This window comes from Miscanthus floridulus, chromosome 1 (assembly GCF_019320115.1).
Source record: "Miscanthus floridulus cultivar M001 chromosome 1, ASM1932011v1, whole genome shotgun sequence".
Classification (NCBI taxonomy): Eukaryota; Viridiplantae; Streptophyta; class Magnoliopsida; order Poales; family Poaceae; genus Miscanthus; species Miscanthus floridulus.
Genome location: NC_089580.1, coordinates 168,743,902 through 168,769,479, shown reverse-complemented (window position 1 = coordinate 168,769,479; position 25,578 = coordinate 168,743,902). Strand labels below are relative to the sequence as shown.

Here is a 25,578-nt window from a genome sequence, read left to right as displayed (position 1 = left end):
CTGCAAATGACTGACTCAGAAGTCGAGCCTGCAGGATGACTGACCTCAGAAGTCGTAGGTTCTTGGAGAAGGATTGTTCGTGTTGTAGCTGGAGTCGAGATTCTGCATGCGTCCAATGTTAATACAAGCATGGAACATCATACGACAGTCTATGATAGCCTCTCCCATGGAACATTATACTACAGTGATATCATAACCTCTCCCTGATCAAATTTTGTTTGATCGTGGTGGTGATTGTTCGCTGTAGTTTGCTTCTACGACAAGGGTTAGTTTCAACAATGGTTTCCTTCTCAAACTCCAACGGCGCCCACAACATTGCCCAGCTCAAGCAATACTAACATCTGACATTGCAAAAGCTATGTATATTATGCTTTAATAGGGCTTTCCCTCTGTTAACAGGAGCATCACACATGCAGCAAAAGATAACAAAAACTTGCCACAAAATTTGTTCCATCAAAATTCAACAGGTGATATAAATAACCTATCGGCCACAAACTAGCAAAGCACAGGCACAAAGGAACCACGCGAAAGATTGACAAACAAATCAAGGTTCGCTTGCTGGTTCGCCGTCGCTGGTTTTTTGGCGTTTGTTTGAGGGTTCATTCTCAACGTCTTTGATCCCCTCGGGTTCTGGGGCTGTATTATCTGGCACAGCACCGTTTCCTTCTTCGTGGCAGTCACCACCATTCAGAGCACCATTGATAGCGTCAGGGCCCAACAGAGAGATATGTTTGCTCGTGATCTTCCGGCCGGCTCTGACCTTCGGACCCCAGTGCCGTTCTGGGTTTGGAAGGAATCGTTTAATCTTCTTTGCCTGAGCCTTGCTGAGGGCGGCAACTACTCTTGAAAAATTTACCTATAAAAAAACAAAAAAAAGGAAAAATGAATAAATAAATATTACCGTTTGCAGCCTGCATAGAGAAAAAAAACATATAAGGAACATCGTAGGCCCAATAATTATAGACCACGTACTTCTAGCTTTGGCGATTTTGAAAGGATGGCTGTGCCTGGTGAATCACGGGGCTGTTCCTTAATAGGATGATTCTTCACCTGTGTTGAAGTTTGCAATCAATTTTGTATGGCAATTTTGAAGTTCATGTAGGCAAGACATCCACCAATTCATACTAGACACTAGATGCTGAGGAACAATACAAACTTACCCAACAGCGCATGATGTCCCAAATAACATCCCAAGGGGCATCAGACTTAACGCCAAGTGGGTTAACATGGGTGCTTGAGATCTGATACCCTGCATTTAGAACTGCAGACCGAAACATAACCAAAGATGGAGATGTGCATTTAACAGTGCCAGCTATGTTATGGAGACTGAAAAACAATGGAATATCATGTAACTCCTGCATTAGAAGAATAACTCAAATGAAGTTGAGTGTTTAGAGAGTATACAAAATACTTCGTGAATTGCAAACCGTTAATAACTCTAAAAAAAGAATAGGTTGCCAAAAGACAAAAGTTAAGCTATACAGTCAAACTTTCTGCAAAATCCTCCCAAAACTTAGCTGCAATCATTCAATTTTTATCATGCACAAGGGGAATGAAAACAAGGCCCAGAAATGGTTTATTAGTTGCACTTGGGTAACCTATTGACTAGATAACCAAATTCTTGACTTAATGGCCTATACATCAAGATTGTATATCTCCGTTCCCAATTATATAGCTTATACTTTGGTTTTGTCCTAAGTCTAACTTCTCTAACTGTGACAATTCTACAGAAAAATACACCAATATCTACGATGTCTAATTAGTTTATTAAATTCTCCATGACATACATATGTTTTGATAATGCATTTATTTGAACTATAGATGTTAATATATTTTTCTAACAGTCGGGTCAAGAACAAGTTAGAAGTTTAACTTAACACAAAGCCAAAGTGAACTATAATTTGGAATCCCCTACATTGTTTCTTTGACTTGAGCAGTAAACCATGATTAATAGGTCATCAAAACATTAACCTTGCTTTAAAACTCTTGCAAGCGTTATCTTCTAATCAAACTATATACTAAAGCATAAAAAATCTGGAGTTGGCGATACAAAATAATATTAGAAATCAATAGGCCTTTAACAGTAACGAGAATAACAATTTGATACTCCTCAGGCATCAATTCAAGGCATGAGAAGGGAAAGTCAAACTTAATATTGAAACAACAATTCATCAAATTATATGAATGTTTAATGCATACAAAGTTGCATCAATAAATTTGTATTCAAAGTGTCTTTAGGATTATATTGATTTTATGGCCATTGAAATAAATTGCAAGAGAAATTTAAGGGTCAAAACCTACTGTGGAACACTTCTCCCGTACCAAAAACACATAACAATTGATGGAGGGGGGTAGGAGGTACCTCTGACACAGTAGTCAGAACTGAAGTAATTTTATCATATGCAGGATATCTATCCTTCATTGACTTAACACCTGTCAAAGTAGAAACTACCCAGTCTTGATCATGAATAGGAGCTGACCATATTGGCCCACCTATATTAAATTTCTTTCCACAATCACTGCATTCTTGAGGAACAACAGGTCCAATAGCAGGTGCATGCTTCACACCATTATTCTTCTGCTTATACAGGAAGAATAAACAAAAGGAAAGTTAAGAGTGTCAATATATAACAGAGAGAATGTTGTATCAAAGAGTTAAATGGTATGCAAAACATACCTTCGGAACAGTCCTCGCAAGACATTGAAGATGGAAAGAGTCACAGCCAACACACTGATATATGTAAGAAAGTTTAAGAGGTGTATTCTTTATTTCACTTGCAGAACTGCACATGGAATCCAAATACAATGCCACATTAGAAAAAAAAGTACTTTAACCAAATATGGAACAAACTAGGCACTAGAGGGGGGAAACTCACGTGAATACTCGAACAAAAACACGGATATAAAAATCCATGAACACAGAGAGAACAGGCACAATATATCGCTTGTACCGATTTGCATGGCTCTGGTATAAGAAAAGAAGGGTTAAGGGCATGAGAAACTAAGATACCCAAAGAATGAAGCATGTAACGTGCAGATTAACTTGATACATCATTTAGCAAAAGCCTGAAATGGAAGTAGTTATATATATTGCAATTTGTAAATCACCTATGTACCTCAATACTGGCAAGGAGGATCCTCAAAGCCATTTCGTGGCAATACTTGCCCTTGGTTGGGAATGAACCATACCTACAAAACATAATTGATTATTACACTATAAACTGCTCAGATGGAACATTCCTTGAACACGTAGTACCAACATACTTCGAGTAACAAACTTCTCCATTGGTACCACAAAGAACTGCCATATCAGTGGCAGTGCACATTAATAAACCACCATCAGCAACAGCCTGTACAGCTGAGTCGAGAAATATAGATGGTGATCCATAAGGGTCAAGATCAACCTAAGAACAATGAGAAGAAAATATGGTGTAAAATCATATTAAATATAATTTGCAATGTTTATAAAAACAACCATTATCACTTAATATCATTTAATGCAATTATTTCATGGCATATTTACATGTGACTTTTCAGTCCATTGACTTGTACCAAGAACAAGATTCACCCTTGCATAATAAATACCAGAAATGGTAACCCCCCACACCCTGCCACACACAAGTGCATCATTCCAATCAAAAAGCTAATGTATACAGCAACGTTGAATCCATTGTGTTTTCATCTTAGAAAGAATAACGGTAACAAAATATCAGATGTAGAAATATTTTTCTAGAATGCCTTACCACATCAAATTCTTTTGGATGCATCAGCATGTGAATTCGAGCATCAACCAAGTAAGCTTCCACCTTACTAGCAGCGGAAGCGCCATTGAACTTTATGTTTCGCTTGCAATCTTCGACAGATGCTGAAGAAACAAGAACCATAGTGAATTAGTGAAATCAAGCGCGGAGGCGTCAATAGCAAAGAACATAAGAAGCAAGTTTTGTAAACTGTAGCATTACCTTTGTCATTATCCAGAGCAACTACCTTTCCTAAGCCCTCAACTTCACGGGCATACCGGAGCGATCGCAACCCAGTAGCAGCCAAAGCCTGGGAAAAAATTAGCAGTGCAATCTTACAAACCTAGATATTAATTGTGAGAAGAAAACTAGTTATTTGAAAAAAAAAACTAGATATCAGTTAATGTTAATTTAGAAGTATACAGAAACTGCATTTCCATTAGGGATGAAATATGGGAAGGATATTCCAATCTGTCCACCCTTCCGAAGGATTTAAATCCGTCTGTAACCAAGCCTAGATATTCAATGTCCCTTTCAGATGGACATTCAAAGTTGGGTATATGATATGGATATGTAGTATTTTATTATTATCCGACTATCCCTTGACCAAAACTATTCGTTAGTACCTGTATCCAACAGACCTGATAATATTTGTGTCCGAATCTGAATCCGATAAAAAATAACTATCTGTATTCATATCCATATATAACTCCGCCTATGTTGTCTCAACATAGCAGGTCCCAAACCCTGGTAAATGAGGAGGGTTGTGATAGGCGTGGCGAGCCAACATTAAATCTAGCCATTCTAATGGACATGAAACCCAAAAGAAAACCATTGGGGCGTAACCCTCTTAGCGACGCGCCATATCGGAACCCGGGTATGGTGTTAAATGAGCAAGGGGCCGGATCGTCACCCCCGTGACGCGCCATGTCGCGATCTGGGCACGGTGTCAAGTGAGCAAGGATCGGGTCGTCGCATCCTTAGTGGCACGCTACATCGGCGCCCAGGTGTAGTGAAAAATAAGCAAGAGTCTTCACATCTGAGTCGACGGGTGCGAAAGATAAGGAAGCTAGTCGAACCAACTAGGATCCGTTTAGGTAGTTGAAATGTAGGGTCGCTTACAGGTAAGTTAAGAGAATTAGTTGATACCACGACTAGGAGACGTGTAAATATATTATGCGTTCAAGAGCCTAAATGGAAGGGTCAGAAGGCGAAGGAGGTGGACAATACAGGTTTTAAGCTTTGGTACACATGGACAATTACGAATAGAAATGGAGTAGGAGTTTTAATTGATAAGAGCCTCAAGAAAGTGTGGTGGGAGTGAGAAGGCAATGAGATAGGATTATCTTAGTCAAGCTTATCATTGGTGATATGGTCTTGAACGTAATTAGTGCGTATGCCCCCCCCAAGTAGGCCTCAACGAGAGTGCTAAGAGACAGTTCTGAGAAGACTTAGATGGCCTGATTAGAGTTGTACCTAGTAGTGAGAAGCTTTTTATAGGAGGAGATCTTAATGGACATGTAGGTACTACAAGCGCAGGTTTCGAGGCAATTCATAGAGGTTTTGGGTATGGTAGTAGGAATCAGGAGGGGGAGGAAGTTCTGGACTTCGCGGTAGCTTTTGACCGGATGATAGCCAACACTTTCTTTAAAAAGAGCGAATCTCATCTAGTGACCTTCAGCAGCGGACAACACTCTAGCCAGATTGACTTTGTCCTCACAAGAAGAAAGGACAAATGAGCATGCTTAGATTGTAAGGTGATACCAGGGGAGTGTATTGTTTCCCAACATAAGCTTTTGGTGGCAGATTTTTGTTTTCAGGTGCGTGCCCGTAGGGATAAACAAGCTAAGATTGAAAGAACAAAGTGGTGGAAACTGAAAGGGGAGACGTCAGAGGTATTTAGGGAAAGGGTTATCAAAGAGGGCTCTTAGAAAAAAGAAGAGGACATAAACAACATGTGGGAGAAGATGGCAACCAACATTCGGAAGGTGGCCTCAGAAGTGTGTGGAGTAACCAAAGGAAGTGAAGGCGAGGCTAAAGATACTTGGTGGTGGAACGAGGAAGTCCAAAGGGCTATTAAGGAGAAGAAAGAATGTTATAGACGCTTGTACCATGACAGGAGTGTGGACAACATAGAGAAGTACAAGATGACAAAGAAGACTGCAAAGCGAGTTGTAAGTGTGGCAAAGGGTAGAGCGTACGAGGATTTTTACCAATATTTGAGTACGAAGGAAGGAGAGAAGAACATTTATAGGATGGCTAGGGTTTGTGAGAAAGACAAGGGACTTCAACCAAGTTAAGTGCATTAAGGATGAAAGGGAGCATCTCTTGGTGAAGGAGGATGAGATCCGACATCGATGGCAAAAGTATTTTGACAAATTGTTTAATGGTGAGAATACGGACACAACCTTTCAGTTGGATGACTCTTTTGAGACACCAATAGACGCTTTGTGCGGAGAATCCAAGAATCTGAGGTCAGAGAGGCGTTGAAAAGGATGAAAGGAGGTAAAGTGATGGGACCGGATGGTATCCCAATCAAGGTGTGGAGATGCCTCGGGGACATAGCTATAGTATAGCTAACCAAGCTGTTCAACCATATTTTTCGATCGAACAAGATACCTGATGAGTGGAGGAGAAGTATATTGATACCGATCTACAAGAATAAAGAAGATATTCAAAATTGTACTAATTACCGGGGAACTAAGTTGATGAGTCATACTATGAAGCTATGGGAGAGAGTTATCGAGAATTGCTTGAGAGCAATAACGCGGGTCTCTATGAACCAATTTGGTTTCATGCCCAGAAGGTCAACCATGGAAGCCATGTTCTTAATAAGACAAATGATGGAGCGGTATAGGGAGAAGAAGGACCTACACATGATTTTTATTGACTTGGAGAAGGCTTATGATAGAATACCAAGGAATGTTATGTGGTGGGCTTTGGACAAACATAAAGTCCCAATGATATACGTCGGGCTCATTAAGGACATGTACAACAATGTTGTGACTAGAGTTCGAACAAGTGATGGAGACACGTATGACTTCCCGATTAGGATAGGACTACATCAAGGGTCAGTTTTGAGCCCTTATTTGTTTGCCTTAGTGATGGATGAGGTTGCAAGGAACATACAAGGAGACATCCCTTGGTGTATGCTTTTCGCGGACGATGTAGTGCTAGTTGATGAAAGCCGGACAAGAGTGAATCAGAAACTGGAGTTTTGGCGGAAGACTTTGGAGTCCAAAGGTTTTAAACTCAGTAGAACTAAAACTGAGTATATGAGATGTGACTTCGGCACTGCTACTCGGGAGGAGGAAGATATTAGTTTGGAAGGTCAAATAGTGCCTAGAAAAGATACCTTTCGATATTTAGGATCAGTGCTACAGAGAGACGGGGATATTGATGAAGATGTTAGCCATAGAATCAAAGCAGGGTGGATGAAGTGGCGCCAAACATCTGGTGTCCTATGTGACAAAATGGTACCACAGAAGCTAAAAGGCAAGTTTTATAAGACGGCGATTAGACCTGCTATGTTGTATGGTGCAGAATGTTGGTCTACAAAAAGACGACATGTTCAACAGATAAGTGTCGCGGAAATGCGTATGTTGCGTTGGATTTGCGGTCATACAAGAAGGGATCGCGTTCGAAACGATGATATACGTGATAGATTAGGGGTAGCACCAATTGAAGAAAAACTTATCCAACACCAGTTGAGATGGTTTGGACATGTTCAACGGAGACCTCCAGAGGCACCGGTGCGTAGTGGAATCCTAAGCCAGGATAGTAACGTGAAGAGAGACAGAGGAAGACCGAAGTTGACTTGGGTAGAGGCAATAAAAGAAGACTTGAAATGATGGAATATACCCAAAGACTTAGCCTTAGATAGGAGTGCTTGGAAGACAGCTATTCACGTGCCTGAACCTTGATTGCTTCTGCTGGGTTTCAACTCTAGCCTACCCCAACTTATTTTGGACTTAAAGGCTTTTTTGTTGTTGTTGTTGTTGTATTCATATCCATATATATTTGTTCATATTCGATCCGTTTTCATACCTAATTTCCGTACTATTATGAGAAGTCTCACCTCGAGGACAAGTGGTGGCTTAAGCTCTCTGGTTACTTTCCAGGAAGGTTTTGTTGCTTCTTTTGATAGATCTTCAATTTGATCTTCAGCTTTATTTAGCTCCTTTTCACAAACAACATCCATTTCATCTTGCTGGCCAGTTGACGCATCCTCTCCATTTTGACTGGATGTTTCACCCTCTTTGTTTTTTTCATGTGATGTATTCCTCTTGTCTACCAGCGCTTCATGTTCTTCCTTGCGCTTGGCAACAAAGGTCCTTAAAACAGCGATGGACATGTCTCTGTTGTGAACCTAATCAAAGCAGTAAACTTCAATTTTCGGAAATCTTTATGATGGTATAACTGGGAAAATATCCCTAACTTTGAAGTCATATGTGATTTTTCCTCAACGTATCAACTTTAAAACAATAACAAAATTGACTATCAACAAACAGTAACTACTTTCATTTCAGAAAAAAAATGTTTCATAGCTATGTATCTGTTATGGGAAAAATCAGGGAGTTACAGCACAATTTAAAACTGTTATCTTCTTCAATGAAGCCATAATAAATACTGTGATGTGAAACCATTAGACTTTTTTTTTCCAGGTGCATAATCCAATACCAGAATATGACATGCAGAAGCAATCTACTGTTTCGAGTTTGCAATATATCTAAGCAATTTGAAACTTACACTGTTCCCATCCACTATGATAAGCAAATAGGTCGAATGGATAAATTCATTTAGCTGCACAATCTGGTAGAATGAGGTAAACTTGGAGTGGGCAACTTGATCACTAATTGATTTCCACAGAAACTCAGTTGACAGCAAGATAAACAAGACACATACACAAAACACAATTCACTGTTTGGTCTCTGTGTAATGGCAAGCTTAACCACTACCGGTCTATGTGAAGCACTAGTAAATGCAAATGAATTGTGATAACAATAGAACTAGATAAACTTGAAGCCTACAGACCCAATCCCACACCAATCACCACCCAACACTCAATTTGGAATCCTCCAGAATACCGCAAAGCAGCTCTACGAGCGGTAAAGACAAATTATCAACTGGAAGTCAACAAGTCACTACAGTAAATCGCTACAAGCAAATTCAAAGGGTGCAGACTGTAAGCTAACGCAGATAAGGAACCGATAGAACAACTCCCCCCGTTTTTAAAAAAAATGGAAAAAAAAACAAGAAAAACGGAAGACGAACAGACCTGCACGGGATTATAGAAGACGGCGTTCTTCTTGTGCAAGAGGATCTCTGCCTCTCCCTCCTTCTTGATCTCGTAGTCCTTGAGCTTGTCTTCCACTTCCGCCATGTCTCCGAATCCAAAACCGAACCCTGACTGGCGTGCTGGTGCGGCGAGGGGCCGAGCCGCGGCCACCGAGGTGTTGAGCGCCCGAGCCTGCCCGTGCAGCGGTGTAGGGAGTTGGAGCGCCGCCGCCGATTGCCCGATTGGGTGCCGGGTCAGGAGCTCTGCTCTGCCTGCCCTAAGCCTAAGCCGCTAAGGCCTAATGGGCCTGGCCAGCCACGGCCAGACGGCCCAATACCTTGATCTGTTAGCACTACGAAAAAGTTCACGTTGGCTCTCAACTTTCGCGAAAGTTTGTTTTTCCTCCCTAAATTCCAAAACCGAACAAAATACCTCCCTCAACTTTTAAAATCGTTCATCTTACCTCCTTAGCCCGGGTATAAGCGATTTTAAAGATGGTTTTGTCTTTTTCTTTTTTATTTATTTTGGCTTAATATTTGAAAAATCATAGTAAATCATAGAAAAATTATAAAATAGAAAATTTAATTTTGTTGGACTTCACATGAGTAGATCTACACAGTGAACATATAATATAATATGCTTTAGTACAAAGTTTTTACTGTAGCTTTAGATCTATATTTTTCTATAATTAAATGGAATAATTCATAGCTGCAGTTTCTATGGTCCAATGGTGGTGAAATTTTTAAGATGGGCTAATTATTATATGCTTAAACTGTAAAAAAAATCATACTCATTGGATCACGTATAACTTAGTTATATATTTTATTTACGTTTATTCTGGTTAAATATAAATAAATCTATAACTAAGTTATACATGATCCAATGAGTATGATTTTTTTACTAGAGTTCAATCATACAATAATTAGCCCACCATAAAAATTTCATCACAATTAGACCATATAAACTGCAGGTATGAATTATTCTAATTAATTATAGAAAAACATAGATCTAAAATCACAACAAAAACTTTGTACTAAAGCATACCATATTATATATTCACTGTGTCGATCTACTCATGTGGAGTCCAACAAAATTGATTTTTCCATTTTATGATTTTTCTGTGATTTACTATGATTTTTCAAAGATTCAGCCAAAATAAATAAAGAAAAGAAAAAGACAAAACCGCCCTCAAAACTGCTTATAACAGGCCCAGGGTGGTAAGATGAACAGTTTCAAAAGTTGAGGGATGTGTTTTATTCGGTTTTGGAGTTCAGGGAGGAAAAACGGACCTTCGCAAAAGTTGAGGGAGGTAATATAGACTTTTTCCGTTAGTCCTATCCTATACTCTCGGCCATGTCTCCAAATCCAAAACCGAAACCTGAATGGCTGAATCCAACCAAGCTGGTAGCAAAGGGGGCACGGGCGGATCCAATTACACACGATTAAAAAAAATAAATTTAGTTATTAATGCATGTATACACTTGTGATTGGATCAGATCGAATACAAGCCAAATAGCTCAAGTTAGGTTTCGGGTGCTAAATTTTGCACAGCATCGAGAGAAAAGAAGAGGCAGACATACCCAGTGTGGTGGGTTCTAGTCGGCAGAAAGGACCCGACGAAAACCTGGCAGCTGGACGTAGCACGGCGGCGGTCGCCCTAAACCATAAACCCTAGTGCACACTAGGTGAACTGGAGAAGAATTCTTTCGGTGCGGCTTACAGCAACTTCTCTCTGCACGCTAGTGGGCCTACTGGGCCGATTTCTCTTTTACTCATTTCTTTCAGATTCAGAAAAAATTCATCGGTCTTTAACTTTCACGAGTAAATTAAAGAAAACTATCGTGCAAGTTTGATTTATCTCTCTCAATTAGAAAATAAGATATCTAGACTTTTCCAACTTTTGAAACAGTGCGATTCACCTCCGAACGGTTTTGATCGGACTTTCACGATAATTCAGGGTTAATTAGACTTTATCAAAAAATTCTCCTATTTTTTTTAACTAAATAATTTTCAAAAAAACATTTATATAATACTAAATTATGTTATAATCTTAGAAATTTTGTTTTTACTTTGGAGAATATGTCGTAAAATCATAGTCTATGTTTTCTAGGCTAAGCACCATATTATAGAGCATGATTTTAGAAAATGCATGAAGCCCGGCATCCGGAGCTCATCTAAGTTGCCTTCTTGCTCGATCATGTGCTCTTTCATGCCTATAAAACGATGTGGTGGAAGCAGTGCACCTCCCTAACAATGCTAGCCTTGGTGAGGTCGAGTACATGATGCAACAGCCCACACAAAGAGGGTCAAGTACATGATGCGACAACCCATGCACGAGCGTGTCCTACTTGACGAGCCACCGCAAGACCGTGTTGACCAATAAAGTCATTCTTTAGGTGAAACTAGCAAATATGTACGTGCGACACACAAACACACAAGTATCTATCGAATAATATCTGTACACAATGATTGCTTTGATAGAAAGACTGACTGATTACCTTAAATCAGATTCTAACTCCATAAACATGAATTCCTTTTTTATTGAAAGATGTTTTTTCTACCATTTCTTAAGGCATATCATAAAAGACTAAAATAGATCAATAGTGTCCAGGACCTTAATTAGGAGTGACTATACTAGCAAAGAACCCTAACCAATTAGCAATATCAAGAAGATTGGGCAGAAAATACTTAACCTTCGGTTGTACCATTGAAACCTTATAACCAGACAACCAGACACCGGGTGTGTGTGTGTGTGTGTGGGGGGGGGGGGGGGGGGGGGGGGGGGGGGGGTCTCACCAACATCACAGGCAGAGAAATATTTGCAGCAGCTCTACTTCACCAGATGGCAGGAAGGTGTGGAAGAATTTGTGGTCTGCACAAGTTCTTGAAAAAGTTAAAGTTTTTGCCTGGAAAATTGCTAATAATGAAATTCCTATATAAGCTAACAAGTGTTAGGGACATCACACTCAGCAGGAGACATGTGAATTGTGTGGCTTCTGGAAGGAGGATTGCTTCCCTGCATGTATTCAGTGTCCACACGCAGCTGCTCTCCGTCAGGCCATGGAACAACACTAGCCTTGCCAGCAGAGGAGGATTTAGTTTTCACAGGTCCTGTTTGACTGCTTGTTCTTATCCGTCAGTATCCAATTGAGGTGATTGCAAATTTTCTTATGCTTTCATGGCGTGCCTGGAGTGTCCGAAACAGTACCCTGTGTGCTGGCCAGAAGATTTCCATTGAAGGCTCTGTTATTTTCCTAACACGATATATGGATTATTCTCTTTTGCAAATCGGACAAAAGACTACAATCTGATGGTAAAGGAAAACGTTGCCTGCTTGGTGTGGGTCAGCAGCCATGCCCAGTGGGGCACGACAAGAGCAAAAACGTTGGACACTGCATGATCCTGGTACTCTAAAAATCAATGCGGACGGGCATTATAATCCTAATTTCGGGTCAGCTGTGGTGGGAGTTGTTATCAGGGATCATGAGGACCATGCGAAACTAACAGCTTGGCCGCCTATTGTTTCATTCCAGGGACGCCGCCGAGAAAGCCAAAGCGGCCGCATGCCGAGAAGGAATTGCATTGGCATCATATCACGTTGGCCTGGTACCCCAATAGTGTTCGAGACCGACTGTGCTGCAATTGCAAAGAAGTTGAAGAACCATATACAAGACCAACCTGTGGCCTGGTCTCTGATCCGCGATGCTCGTCTCGAAATGGAAGAACTTTATGGTCTTGACATTGTGAAGATCAACAGGAGCTAGAATAAAGTGGCGCATGAGTTAGCGCATTTTGCTATTAGGTCTAGTGGTAGTCAAGTCTTTCTTGCTTTTTTTTTCAGAGTTTGTTCAGTCTCTTACTTGTAATGACAGTACTTGATTCTTAATAAATTTTCCCTTTTTGAAAAAAAAACACAGAGAGAGACCAAGAACTGTAGGGCAGTGGTCCTACCGGCAACCAGGTGCTACGCGTATGCATGCATACACGGCGGTGGTTGTACAGTACAAAAGCCATCGACTCGAAGAAACCTGGTCCGCCCTCTAGTGCTACACACGTATACATGGCTTCCACGAGCATAGCAGCAAGAAAGAAAGTGCTGGATCAACCGAGATCGAGCAGATGTATACCAATCGGAGGGGTCTCCGATTCTGATCAGAGAGGTAGGATCAGTTATGTAATCATGAAAACAACAGAATTACTGGATGGTTTAGAAAGGGGTAAAACTCGTAACTTCACACATAACGCACGCCCAATATCACCTCCTGATAATCACCAGCACGGATTGTGATCAGAGGTAAGATCAGTTTTGTAATCGTGGAAACAACAGTCATTGGATGATTTAGAAAAGGGGTAAAATTGTAACTTACGTCTCCTTACCGATCTATTCCAAAACACTAGAACAGTAGAACATACAAGGAATACGCTATTTACTATTTTGCCTAGAAATGTTCTTATCTGCACACATTATTAACATACATCATGATGCCAACATTTGATGGGCAAGCTGAAAAAGATACACATATCACACATATACATTCAGTGATAGGATTCGGTGTACAAATAGACCGATAGCTCCAATAGTAGCCAAGGTTCGCCACTTTTCCTCAGCAAGCAAACGCCATTTTTGTCACAAAATTATCCACTCGATCCTACAGCATGAGGTTCGAAAAATACTGCTCAAATTCTTGATCGATGGTTAGCTTCTTCTCACCTGATTGATTGCCACACACATTACCGGATCCACTGTGTTAGTATCTAAACCAAGCAAGGAAATGCAAAAGGGAGGTGCATCGGAGTGCTTACTGTGATAGCCGGTCTGGCCTGTTGGTAAAATCTGAAAATCGTCAACGCCATTCGAGTAAAGATTTTCATCCATGATCTGAGCAGCAGAACCAAAAACATCGCCAGCCATTAGTTCGTCCTCCATTAGGTCATCACACTGTTCAAGCACATTGTATATCCTTTCCAGGTCGTCATTATGTGGTTTGAGCATCACATCCGGATGATGATGCTCTATATCGTGCATAACCCAGCTGTCAGTTTCTCTGGTGCCGCTGCTATGGGAAGAACTAAAAGCCTCTGATGAAAAATTGTTGCTCGAGCTACTGGATGCAGATGTCCGGATCTCAGACATTTTTCTCAAAGATTGTTCCTGAATTCCATTTTTTGAGTCCACTTCAATGCACCCACCAAATAGGCTTATAGTGTTCTCACAAGAGTCCAATTCTTCAGGTATGCTGACCATGTCCGTCCGGGAGGTTTTGTTCATGAAAATGCAATCATATCCTAAACTTTCTGTGGTTGCAGACTCATCATCGTGGCAAGATAACCGTTTGCGAAACTTGCATTTAAGTGGTACCAACTTTGGATCACTCAGCTCATACTGTGATTTTCTTTTCTTATGAGGACTGTTGATGGCATAGACTTTTTCCATGCTGTTGGAACTGTAACAAACCGTAGCAAGGCACATTACAAACCAGAACTACATATTCACATAGACACAAAACAAGTAATCACCTAGGAAACGAAAACGGTCTCACTATTAAGCATCCACATTAGTCCTCATGAGACGCACTAAAGAAAGGGATAAATACGATTAAATACTAGAAATTCTCACATAAAACAAGCATCTAGCCACTAGTATGGTAGACTCTAATCATCATTGATAATAATAGCCATTGGATGGCAACACATTAAACCAATATTGAAGACACATAAATATATGATGCAGAGGAAAAACTATGAAAATGGATAAAGAGAGAGTAATTGGTAAATGATTTTATCACAACTGGATACAGACTAAAAAGTTGATGTGGGTACTGTGTTAAAAAATGCACAGGGGAGAGGAGAGGTGGTTCTCAATTCTCATCTCTGCAACTCATGATTTTCGCGAGATAATCAAATTCAAGTTGGTGAAGATAATGATTTCGGCTGGTATTGCAGTTATTACCTTTGCAATTGCGTTTCGAATATATCATATCCTTATCTTTTTCTTCAAAAAGGGCGTACCCAGTGCAGAGAGCTCCCGCTCTGTGCGGGGTCTGGGAAAGGGTGTCAGTGGCAAGCCTTACCCTCGTCTGTGCAATGCGAGGAGACCGCGACTCGAACCCGGGACCTTCCGGTCACAGGCGGTAAGACTCTACCACTTGCACCAGGCCCGAACAAATAAAATCCCTTGTTGAAGCCCTTTATGAGAAGGGTGGGCCTGGTGCAAGCGGTAGAGTCTTACCGTCTGTGACCGGAAGGTCCCGGGTTCGAGTCGCGGTCTCCTCGCATTGCACAGACGAGGGTAAGGCTTGCCACTGACACCCTTTCCCAGACCCCGCACAGAGCGGGAGCTCTCTGCACTGGGTACGCCCTTTTTTTTTTTGTTAAAGCCCTTTATGATAAGCTTCCCTGGATCTGGGAAGTTTCTCTTTTGATCCCACTGATAATGAGTAGGCCCAAATAATTCGATTGATCCATACCACATAGTTCTGGCAACTACGAAAGCAGCAAAAAAAAGTACCGATACTACTGGAAAGTACAGTTTCAATATTGGCCATACATAATCCTTTGTATAGATGTTGAGGCGGATGGACACTTAGATGGAATAGGCCCGCTAATATGCCCCATGACCAGGATGAAGTTTGGATGAAACTAAGCAGAGGTTCAAACTGACTCATGTTGAAGAATCAACAGATGAGTTGTGGTTAGGGGTGAAATGCCACTCGAACCCAGGGCTAGGTGGATCTCCCCAAAATACATTGAGGCACAAGTTGACTGGACATCTAGGGGTAAAGCGTTGTTTCAGTGCAAGCCGTGCGATCAATACCAAATCGAGGGATTCATTTCATTTTGAATTTCTATACGTGTAATTATTTCAGAACTTGAGTCTGATTCCATTTTTTTTATTCGTGACTTTTCCCTATTCCTTTGTATATATAGTACTTACGTCTCCTAAGATTGTAGCCCATGCATTATTAGAGTTTAAGGCAATACAAAAACCAACTGACACCTTGGTGTCTGTATAGATTCTATAATGGATTACACAATGTTTTCATCACAATCTGATCTTGCAAACATCAATCATGATGTTCTTATCGTATCTGATCTCTGCAAGAGAAAGCATGATAAGATCTGCCTAATAGTAGTGGAGTTGGAGATGGGTCAAGCCTGAGGTGCAGAGCCATCCCTGGTGGCCAAATAGGAGGATCCAGTCAGCCAGTCGGCCTATTTGTTGTTCTCTCCCATGCACTTCCTAAGTCATTTCAAGAGCTGCATATTTTTCAAGCATGGAGAATATATGAAAAGACCAATGCCATTGATTTGGTGGCACTCAGTTAGGACATGGGAAGCTTAGCAAGAGCTTACAAATGTACTCTCTTGGGACATCACTTGTTGATTATATGCTGTCACATATGGCCACTCAACCACAACATTTGGTGGGCCTGGGTAACACTAAAATATGAGTCCCGTTATTTTGATCCTTCTCATGATGGTTATATAACATTTGCTAGGACACAAGACTTCCACAGATTTTCACAAAATTGCTAATTCTCAAATAAATAGAAAAAAACATTGTGTTTTAGGATTATAAGAAATAGAAAAGGTTGCTCTTTTGGCCCAGATTGTTTTCAGAGTTGCATATTAGCCACTAGAATAAACTAAATTTTTATGGTTAGATTGTGCAAGAGAATCTGCACATGCAGGAAACTTTTCAACTCCATTGGGAATCTTGTCAACCTCTAGCTAAATTTATGTGTCCCCAATCCTAATATGCACTATAAAACTCTTTGAGATATTAGCATGCATTGGTGAAGTAAATATTGAGGCAAAAATTGAAGTTAAAAAAAAAACAGACACTAATGTTGTAATGGAACTTTAGTTGTTTAGTACTGTCAGGATCCATCAGATGGCCATTACCCACCTAAAGAATGAGAATGTATGATTGCAGTAGCTATTTGTGACAAAGGGCATACGTAATACTCGACGAGTTTTAAGGTACTACTAGTATTAGACTTTCTACACCTAAAAAGGTATTATACTTTGTGATAACTATACTCCTTAAGTGCATTCAAGCAAGTCCCCTCTGGAACCTAGGGCGCTGGTTCGCTGCCCCGCTTGCCCTTCTCCAGGGCCAGGTCTGCACACCACCATGCCATTCAGATCGCGAGTGATTTGAATTAAGTTGTAACAACTATGGATTTCAGCATAAGTGCATGCTGCAAGACTGTGCGAGATTGGATCGGCAGTGGAACCATATTGGGGCAAGTATCAGATCATATACAATGACATGAGATCCTCAACTTGTTGTAGTTTATCCTTACAGCTGAGAACCACAAATCAGTAGGCACAATTTGCTAGCAATTCAATAGAGTGGACAGATCGCCTCATTTTTAATCCTACAGAAAGTGGGTGTTTGATGTATCCTGATCTAATTCCACCAAACTTCTAAGACTGTGGGTGGACGTTTTTTCTATTAATAGAAATTATGGGTGTTTCTACCTCTATTATCCAAAAGACATCCGCCTAACTAGTACTGTCTGTGATGTCATTTTCTTTTCCTCATCTTCGCTAGTGATAACTGATAAAGACTACAACAAAAATCATGCTCATCGTTTCAGGCAATGATCTTGTTCAGTTGTTCGTTTCATCACTCGGTAGACCACAAGCATTATGCAAAAGCACTTGATGTTATCTTTCTTTTCTCCCCCAAATCCTAGCTTGTAGTTCTTCCCAAACGTGAGACCATGCAAAACCAGAATATTATGCACAAAGGCGCGAATCATTTTGGTTCACCCTCATAGCTTATCGCTAGGCTATTGCAACTTTGCAAGGCAAGCTTGCAGATTCCCCAGTTCTGTAAAGAGACCCCAGTTCTGTGAAGAGATCTCACAGGATGAGAGGAATCACGCCCGGCCACTCATTCTACCTTAGGCTCTTGCCTAATCACTGCATGCAGAAGAAGAACAGGAGAGGAGAATCCTCTACATTCCTAAACGATCGACAACAACTAATGGCAGGCAAATCGGGGTTGAGGGCGGCCGGGAGGTGGGAACGAAGGAGGGGGAGTGGGGCGGATGCGGAGGAGGAGGCCGCTGGAGACAGCCTCGCCGCCGCCATCTTCACGGTCGCGCGGAACTCTGACGGACAGCTCCGGCGGCGGGGGGCGTGCTCCCTCCTCGAGTCCTCGTAGTGACAGGAATGAGCCCAAGCTTGGCAGGCGGAATCATGCCAACGAATACATATTAGGGAAGCTGAGTGGAGAGGGTGTGTACTGACCAGCCTTTGAGGATGAGGGTGCACTGATTGGTGGAAGCTGCCTCCTCCGCGTTCGCAGCCGGCGGCGGCACCGCACACTCCCTCTCCACCTTTGCTCCCATTCCGCAAGCCCCAACCGCGATCCGAGAGAGAAGAGCAACTGAGCAAGTGGTGGAAAGAAATGGGCGTCCATGTGATATGACGGAGGTCCGTCCCCAGTCGGCAATCCCATGGCGTCGGCTGCAACCGGATTCTCTATCCGCAATCCCATTCCTCGGATTCTCTGCGGAGCAAGGCATGTTTCCTCCTCCAAAAAGTTTTTTTTAATTATTTTAGAACTTTTTTTAAAAAAAAAAATCTAGTCCCAGCTCGTCTTTTTTTTCTCTAAAAAACTTCTCCCTGCCGCGACAGTGGTAGTCCGTCACTGACCTGCTGATGTGGCCACCCTGCCACGCCACCGCGTCGGGCGCGCGCCAACTCGCCTGACACGACAAGGGTGTATGCAAAGTAGTTTAGGTAGATCGATTATGTTTACAAACTTGTGTTTAAGGTCTACCCTCGATTTTGTACTCGTAAATCTAGTTGCTTGTCCTCTATGTGGTTAGTTTAGGACTTGTACTTAAATCAAATTGGTGATAGTTTAGTTAGTATGTTAAGGTCACATTACTTAGAATCAATTTGAACACTTGATGTAGTTTGCTCAAATGCTTTTGTAGACGAATAGTTTAGTTCGTTTGTTTCACGGAGAAAGAGTTAAAGAAGATGAGGACTTTGAAAATATTGTAGGCGTTTGCATCTGTGAAAGGAGAACTCCATGATGCCAGAGTACTCCGATGCCGAGCCTACAACCATCCTCTCAAATGCTAATGCCCACTTGGACTTGTTCTGCATTTGCTCGTTCATCCATGCCTTTGCCTCCTTGTTTAGTACCTTGTCAAGTTCTTTCTTTCTCTCTTCAAATTGATGCTCTGTCGGTGCTATACAAAGAGCCTTTACCTTATCTAAAACTTTCTACGTTGGAAATTAGCTGTCTCATGCACCATCTATATATTTTTTTTTGAATTACATAAGTACAGACATAGACGCTCAACATGTACGCACACTCACCTCCTATAAACACATGTACGCAAACCTTACCCCTATGAGCGCCTCCGAAAGACTGTGCCGACACATCTCGAGATTGACGAAGTCACTACAGGTGCCTCGTTGTCGACGGGAACGTCGCCTATCACTGAAAGCACAACGCCATTAAATCCTATAATAAATCCAGAAAAATACGAACACCCGTGCTAAGTCGAGGACTTAAAACCAACTAAGCTAGGCTCAGTTCGCATGCACCATCTATGTTGTAAAGGTGGAAACCCATCAAGATCTTCTTTGACAGCATTTAGTAGTCCATGGTGCCGATCCAAGATCATACATATACTGCGAGACCTACCAAGCACATTTTTTCGTAGAAGCTAGGACCATGTATTGTTGGTTTGTCCCTCTGCCAGTGAAAATGCTAGTGGCACTGTCTGCTCCTCCGGGTCAACAGCTGCCGCCATCGTCAATATCCCCCTCTTGCCGGTAAGGAAAGTGGCATCCGTAAGTATCATTGGGCGACAACACTGCAAAGATTGTTCCGGCGCAAAGGACCAAAACACACGCTGCAGGACATGTGTTTTCTCTACAGTAGAGGAAAGAAAGTACTTCACTCATGTGAATGGGAACCATTTTAGGCAGGGGTTGTAATAAACCATTGCACACAATTTCCTCGGCACCTGTTGTTGTGTGCTTCCATCTAACTGTTGTTGTATGCTTCCTTCCTTCTAACTACTCCAATGCGTCTCCGGTGGTTGCTTCCCACGCCACACTTTTCCGTACTCGGACCGATAACAGATGAAGCCAAATATGGACTCAATAAACAGCGCCATGGAAATGTCGCAGCATCCACGAGGCCCATTATGCGACGGGAAATGTAACTTGCCGTGCACTGAGAATGTTCTTGCCTGATTTCTCTCATAAACTGGGTTAATTTTATTTCATCTTAACGAAAGACAGAGCTCTTGCCATTGTGTTAAAAAAAAAAGAAACCAAGCATACTAAGAAAGGACGGGGAAGAAGATTATCGTCGACCTTTTTATGCATCAAAATCAGAGAATGAGAAAAATGAACATTAGTTGTACAAGAACTCAGCGCACTGGACAGCTGGTTCCACACTCGGTTTTGTTAGGATAGACAGGGATTAGACCACATCCCTACATTGCAAGAAATCACTCCAAACCGTCACCTCCAAAACAGCGTTCCACGGATTCTGTTAGCAGCTACTACTAGTTACCTATGGCCTACACCTTAGGCAGCTACTTACACCATGTAAGAAGCATCCTCTTCACCGTTGCCTGTGGCATGCCACCCATCACTCACCTGGTGCTTGCAGATTGGGCATGTACCTTGTTGGCGCAGCCATGGGTCGATGCAGTTTACGTGAAACTGTAAAACAAAAAAGAAAGTAAGAAATCTTGCAGTGGACTGTTCCCTCATCAGGACACATCACATTAGCACTTTTTTTTTTTCCAAAGAGCTCTGACTTGCATTGAAGGGAGAAAACAGAACACGAAGTTTTACCAAGGGTAGCTCCAACACTGTTTGAAGAGCTAGGTCATAAAATATTTTTATTGAATACACAGAAGAGATAATGATAAGTTAAAGAGCTAAGCTCAAACACTTCTTTTGTATGTTGTGTTACTCTATTTTTATCTTTTTTTTTTCTTTAAGTTCATATGAGCTAGCAAGTTGACTCTATTGTTAAGAGTGCTCTAAGGGGTAGACACGCCTCAATAGGCTAAAAGACAACCCAAGCCCTTGAGATAGACAAACCACAAAGAATCAGAAACAAAATGCACATGAAGGCCTCTAACACTAGTTTTGAAAAGCACGTTGTCGTTGTTCAAAGTCCTGTTTTGTGCGTAGCACAATCAATACAGGTGTGGAGCAATCATTTTGGAAAATCCGCCGATTTCTTTCTTTCCACAAATTCCACATGATGTAGATGCATAACCCGTTGAAGTGTCATCTTTTATCTTCTTTCCAAAATCCCACCAATTTTTAATGTTAGTGCAATTTGCAACCTGTACATGCAGAGGTAAAGAGCAATGCCCCCACACTAGCACCCTCCTCCAGACGTCAACCGCGAAGGGTCATAACAGACACATATGGAGGCCCGTCTCCTGTTCCCCATGACAAAGGGCACAAGAAGTTTGATGTGGCCATCCCCTCTTTGCTAGATTATCTACTGTTAGGATTTTATCTTGGATTAGGGTCCATGCAAAGAACTTGCATTTGTTTTCTGTCACTGCATCACATTAGCACTATATTGGACTGGACATATCTTCAAAGCGTTGATTTTCATGTATGCACTTGTAACAACATCAGTCCTCCATAGGACAACACAAGCTGACTGCTGACATGCGCCTGCACTGCATACACAGGCCTCAAAAGCTAGGCCGTGCTTACGGGCAAGGTTATAGCAGGTCTTGTACAATAGTCTCTTAGGTTCCTACCAACCTTCAAATATAGGAAGCCAATGGCGTGGCGAGACAGAGTGGGGGAGTCGAGATCACACCTCTATTGCCCCTTAATCCTATTTCACTTGTGATTCCTGGTCTATATTGTTGTTTAGAAACATGTGATTCCTGATATTATAATCAGGCGTGGGTAAAAATATGACAAATTAGAACTCTATGGGGCAAAGAATGAGAAAGCAAAGGAAGTTATTGATGTGTCAAGTAACCAGTCAAATTTAAGTTTGCTTCAAAAAATTCACAGAATTTCAGATCTGAGTGTAAAGAATATAAACTACAATGACACAATCCCTACTTTCTGTTCTGCAGAATCAACAACATAGCACCTCACACTGGTGCATACTCCCTCCAGTAGTCCAGTCAGAAACAAGTGGTGGTTTGATTTTAAATTCTGGTTACACATTACTTGTTATATTCTAAGTGTGGATATTTGAAAATTATTTGGGTAGTTTTGTCTCGGAAGTTTCATAAACTATTTTTTTCTATGTTCTATAAATATTTTGTAGCAAGAAGTATCATTCAAAGTTGCACTTTGGAGAATGTGTCCAATAAGTCACTTATCTATGAAGAGGTAGCATGAAGCAAGTGGTCAACCAAGTGCAAGATGTAAACTGTAGAGTAAGATATGATATATGCAAACAATAACAGTTAAAAAAACTTTTATCTTAAGTATGTCACAATATCACAGCATTCATCCACAAAATGTGTTAAGTGGACCAGTTAATCCTGTTGGTACATCAAACATGATTCTGGTTTCACGGCGTTGTTTTAGGATGTTAGCTAACATGTCAAGTTACCATATCAAACTAGAGCTAAAAGGTGCTGCCAGGATCATTTCAGAAAGGAAACAAAACCGAGATCATCTGCTGTTTCCATACAAGGAAAACCAAGGGCAAGATAATGAGCATGATTACCTGATGCAAGCATGGTAGGCTTCTCAACAGATCACCCACCGCGACTTGCTCTAAGCAAACACTACATGTTAGTTCATCCTCTGGAGTTTTGCTGGTTCCATCTGCTTTTAGACCATCCTGCTTTTTCTGCAAGGCAGAATCGAGTTAAACAATAATCATCGTGGCCCAAAGTCTGAACCATGCATGTGCTACTGCACAGACGCTGATGGTGATCAGTGATCACAGCAGCTATGCGATTCTAAACACTAGCTGTTACATCAAATAAGAAAGTGTAAACTAGAAAATCCTCGACTCAAAATATCATATAAATCCCAAAGCTAACCAGAAAACAACCAATAACTTCAATAAATGAGGGCTGAACCAAAAGTGTATTGCCCAGTTATACAGATATGTAAAATACATATATGTTAATCTTATCTTTACAATGGAATATTATAAGAATATCATTGCATATGCATACGAATGACAACTGTGACGTCACAAATAACATGACTTTTTAACAGCCTACATGATTGAATATAAATAAGATACTTTTCAAGCGACCACACCTTGAGAAACAAGTCAGTATTTATCAATTACCTCATTGCCAGACCCAGTTGAAGAAACCGATAGCTGAGATGGCCCATCACTATTGAAAAACATTCGTTAGAAACACATCATAGAGACAAATTACTCCATGCCTCCATTTCAGAATTAAATGTTTGGTCATGTGTTGATGATGGGAGATACTGGAACCAACTTGACATGGCCATATGAACAAATCAACCCAAAGGATAATTCGCCTTACCTTTTTCGGGCAGGGGCATTCCCCTGCTGCGCCTGAACTTTATATTTGAATACAGGAAGAGAATTTATTTCTTCTTCACTCATAGAAGGAGCATGCGGGCTATTGTCAGCATCCAATGCTCTCAGAGTGTCATAGTCTGAAACAAAATGATTTCCATGGCGCTAAGTTTTCAGGAAACACTATAAACCATCAAATGAGTCGAATGGAATGTATTGGCACACCTAAATCGTCAAATTCACGATCAAGAAGAGCCAGTTGAAGTCTAAGGCTCTGTAACCGTCCTCTCGTAGCAAGGGCAATGGTTGGTGGTACAAGCACACGCAGCTCAGTGTGGCCAAGAAAACTGTTGGCAGCTGCAGCATGAGCAAGCTGCTGGCACGTGGCATACATTCTAAGGCTCGTGGCCATTAGGAAGACTCCCAAGACAAGCCAAACCTACAAGAGAAGAAAATATTGCACAATCCGACAAATATGTAGTTATTAAACTGTTCCACAATTGCATGCTTTGTACGAATAAGAAACCAACTTTAATCGACTCATGGACACCTCGCACACAGCATGAAAACTTACCAAAAGATTGGGAGACATCTGGTGTGAGTTCAGTACCATGAACAAAACAAGAACTGCCCAAGAAAAAACACAATGTTAACCAAAAGAATAATCTTTAGCAGCTCAACAGTATTGGTAATAGACAGGCGAACGGATTACCAGTTAGAAGAAAAACCAAGGAATTGCTATTCACCGGCCTGCTCCCTGCATGAATTCGCTACACGCAAGTACATATACGAATGGGATCAGACATCAGGACAAGCAAACCGGTTTAAGCTACACTACCACCAGTTACATGTTAGCAGAAATGCGTGATGGGTTGAGCAGACAGACACTCACCATGGCACGGCGCTCGGGGGCAAACCCCGGGAAGCCACCGGCCTCGATGTCGGCCCTGCTCCCTCGGAACACGAAGCTCATGGTGCCCACCAGACGCTGCCACCGCCACTCTAAGGCGCAAGATTGGCTCCAAACTCCAAAGCCCCGCGCAGCAACGAATTTGCCCGTGAACCTGAGGCACCGATAAATATAAATGAAATAAGCGCCGGAGAGCGACGCCCCAACCGAAATCCCAGCTAGAAACTCCGTCAGGCCAAGCGATCCGGTCGCGCCGTCGCGGGAAGCGAAATGCCGGGATAAACCCTGAAGCTTCCGGAAGCTTCGCCCAGCGAAAGGCTTGGGCGCTGACCGGACCGAATCGGAAACCAGACGAGGAAGGCGAGGGGGAGTTCGAGGAGGGCGCGCACCTGATCGAAGGCGAGATACCTCCCGCCGCGGCGTCGAGCCAACGATTCGCTCGCTGGCGGAGGACGAGAGCAGCAGCGCCTGCAGCCTGCAGATGGGGAAAAGAGAGGGGGGACTAAAGATGGCAATGGGACCCACGACCTTATACCCGACGGGTATTTACTCTATTAGGGTCTAAATATGGAGTAAAGACACTATCTACGGGTACGTAAATGGACCAAACTTTTCACCCATCGGGTACGCGGGTATGGGTATGTGAAAGGTCCTAATATGGCTAGAGGGGGGTGAATAGCCTATTTAAAAATCTACAAATCAACTAGAGTAATTTGATTAGTATGACAAATAGCGTAATGCAAACTTGCTCTAGCTCTACAAGGGTTGCAAGCCACCTATCCAATAATTCTAGTTGCAATGATTACTTAGACACACAAACTTGCTATGTAATTACTCACTAAGAGCTCTCAACCTTGCTACTCTAAAGAGCTCAACTAGATGAATATAAATAATAAAGTAAGCTCTCAATTCTAATTACACTAAAGAGCTTGTGTCAACTAGTTTGCAAGAATGTAAATAAGTGAGTAAGGTGATTATACCAACATGTAGGGGATGAACCAATCACAAGATGAATATATAGCCAATCACCGGGAGAATGCCAAAGACAAGAGACAATCGATTTTCTCCCGAGGTTCATGTGTTTGCCAACACGCTACGTCCCCGTTGTGTCGACCAACACTTGGTGGTTCGGCGGCTAAGAGGTGTT

At 41.7% G+C, this 25,578-nt stretch overlaps 3 protein-coding genes across 5 annotated transcripts; all 3 read right to left on the bottom strand.

Annotated features, from left to right (window-relative positions):
- Positions 1-342: 342 nt before the first annotated feature.
- LOC136501644 (tRNA (guanine(26)-N(2))-dimethyltransferase 1-like) lies at positions 343-9,314 on the bottom strand. Of its 3 annotated transcripts, XM_066497158.1 has the most exons (12): positions 9,019-9,312; positions 7,819-8,109; positions 3,963-4,050; positions 3,744-3,865; positions 3,265-3,404; positions 3,117-3,189; positions 2,877-2,965; positions 2,678-2,783; positions 2,363-2,578; positions 1,161-1,355; positions 973-1,050; positions 343-856 (listed from the first exon to the last, which is right to left on the bottom strand). In XM_066497158.1, the coding sequence occupies exons 1-12, from the start codon at positions 9,121-9,123 to the stop codon at positions 545-547; spliced, it is 1,815 nt and encodes a 604-aa protein (XP_066353255.1). In that variant the 5' UTR covers positions 9,124-9,312; the 3' UTR covers positions 343-544. The 3 variants fall into 3 exon arrangements, with proteins under 3 accessions (XP_066353255.1, XP_066353263.1, XP_066353270.1); XM_066497166.1 differs by lacking the exon at positions 7,819-8,109; XM_066497173.1 differs by lacking the exons at positions 343-856; positions 973-1,050 and having other exon boundaries at positions 1,161-1,261; positions 9,019-9,314.
- Positions 9,315-13,335: 4,021 nt separating this feature from the next.
- On the bottom strand, positions 13,336-18,448 carry LOC136501635 (uncharacterized). The gene is made up of 3 exons (XM_066497153.1): positions 18,283-18,448; positions 13,822-14,462; positions 13,336-13,729 (listed from the first exon to the last, which is right to left on the bottom strand). Exons 1-3 carry the CDS (start codon positions 18,381-18,383, stop codon positions 13,668-13,670), a joined length of 804 nt encoding a protein of 267 aa, XP_066353250.1. The 5' UTR covers positions 18,384-18,448; the 3' UTR covers positions 13,336-13,667.
- Positions 18,449-20,368: 1,920 nt separating this feature from the next.
- LOC136501628 (E3 ubiquitin-protein ligase SDIR1-like) lies at positions 20,369-24,944 on the bottom strand. The gene is made up of 9 exons (XM_066497146.1): positions 24,821-24,944; positions 24,414-24,585; positions 24,234-24,291; positions 24,096-24,148; positions 23,747-23,960; positions 23,526-23,661; positions 23,318-23,366; positions 22,739-22,864; positions 20,369-20,733 (listed from the first exon to the last, which is right to left on the bottom strand). Exons 2-9 carry the CDS (start codon positions 24,492-24,494, stop codon positions 20,608-20,610), a joined length of 843 nt encoding a protein of 280 aa, XP_066353243.1. The 5' UTR covers positions 24,495-24,585; positions 24,821-24,944; the 3' UTR covers positions 20,369-20,607.
- Positions 24,945-25,578: the final 634 nt, after the last annotated feature.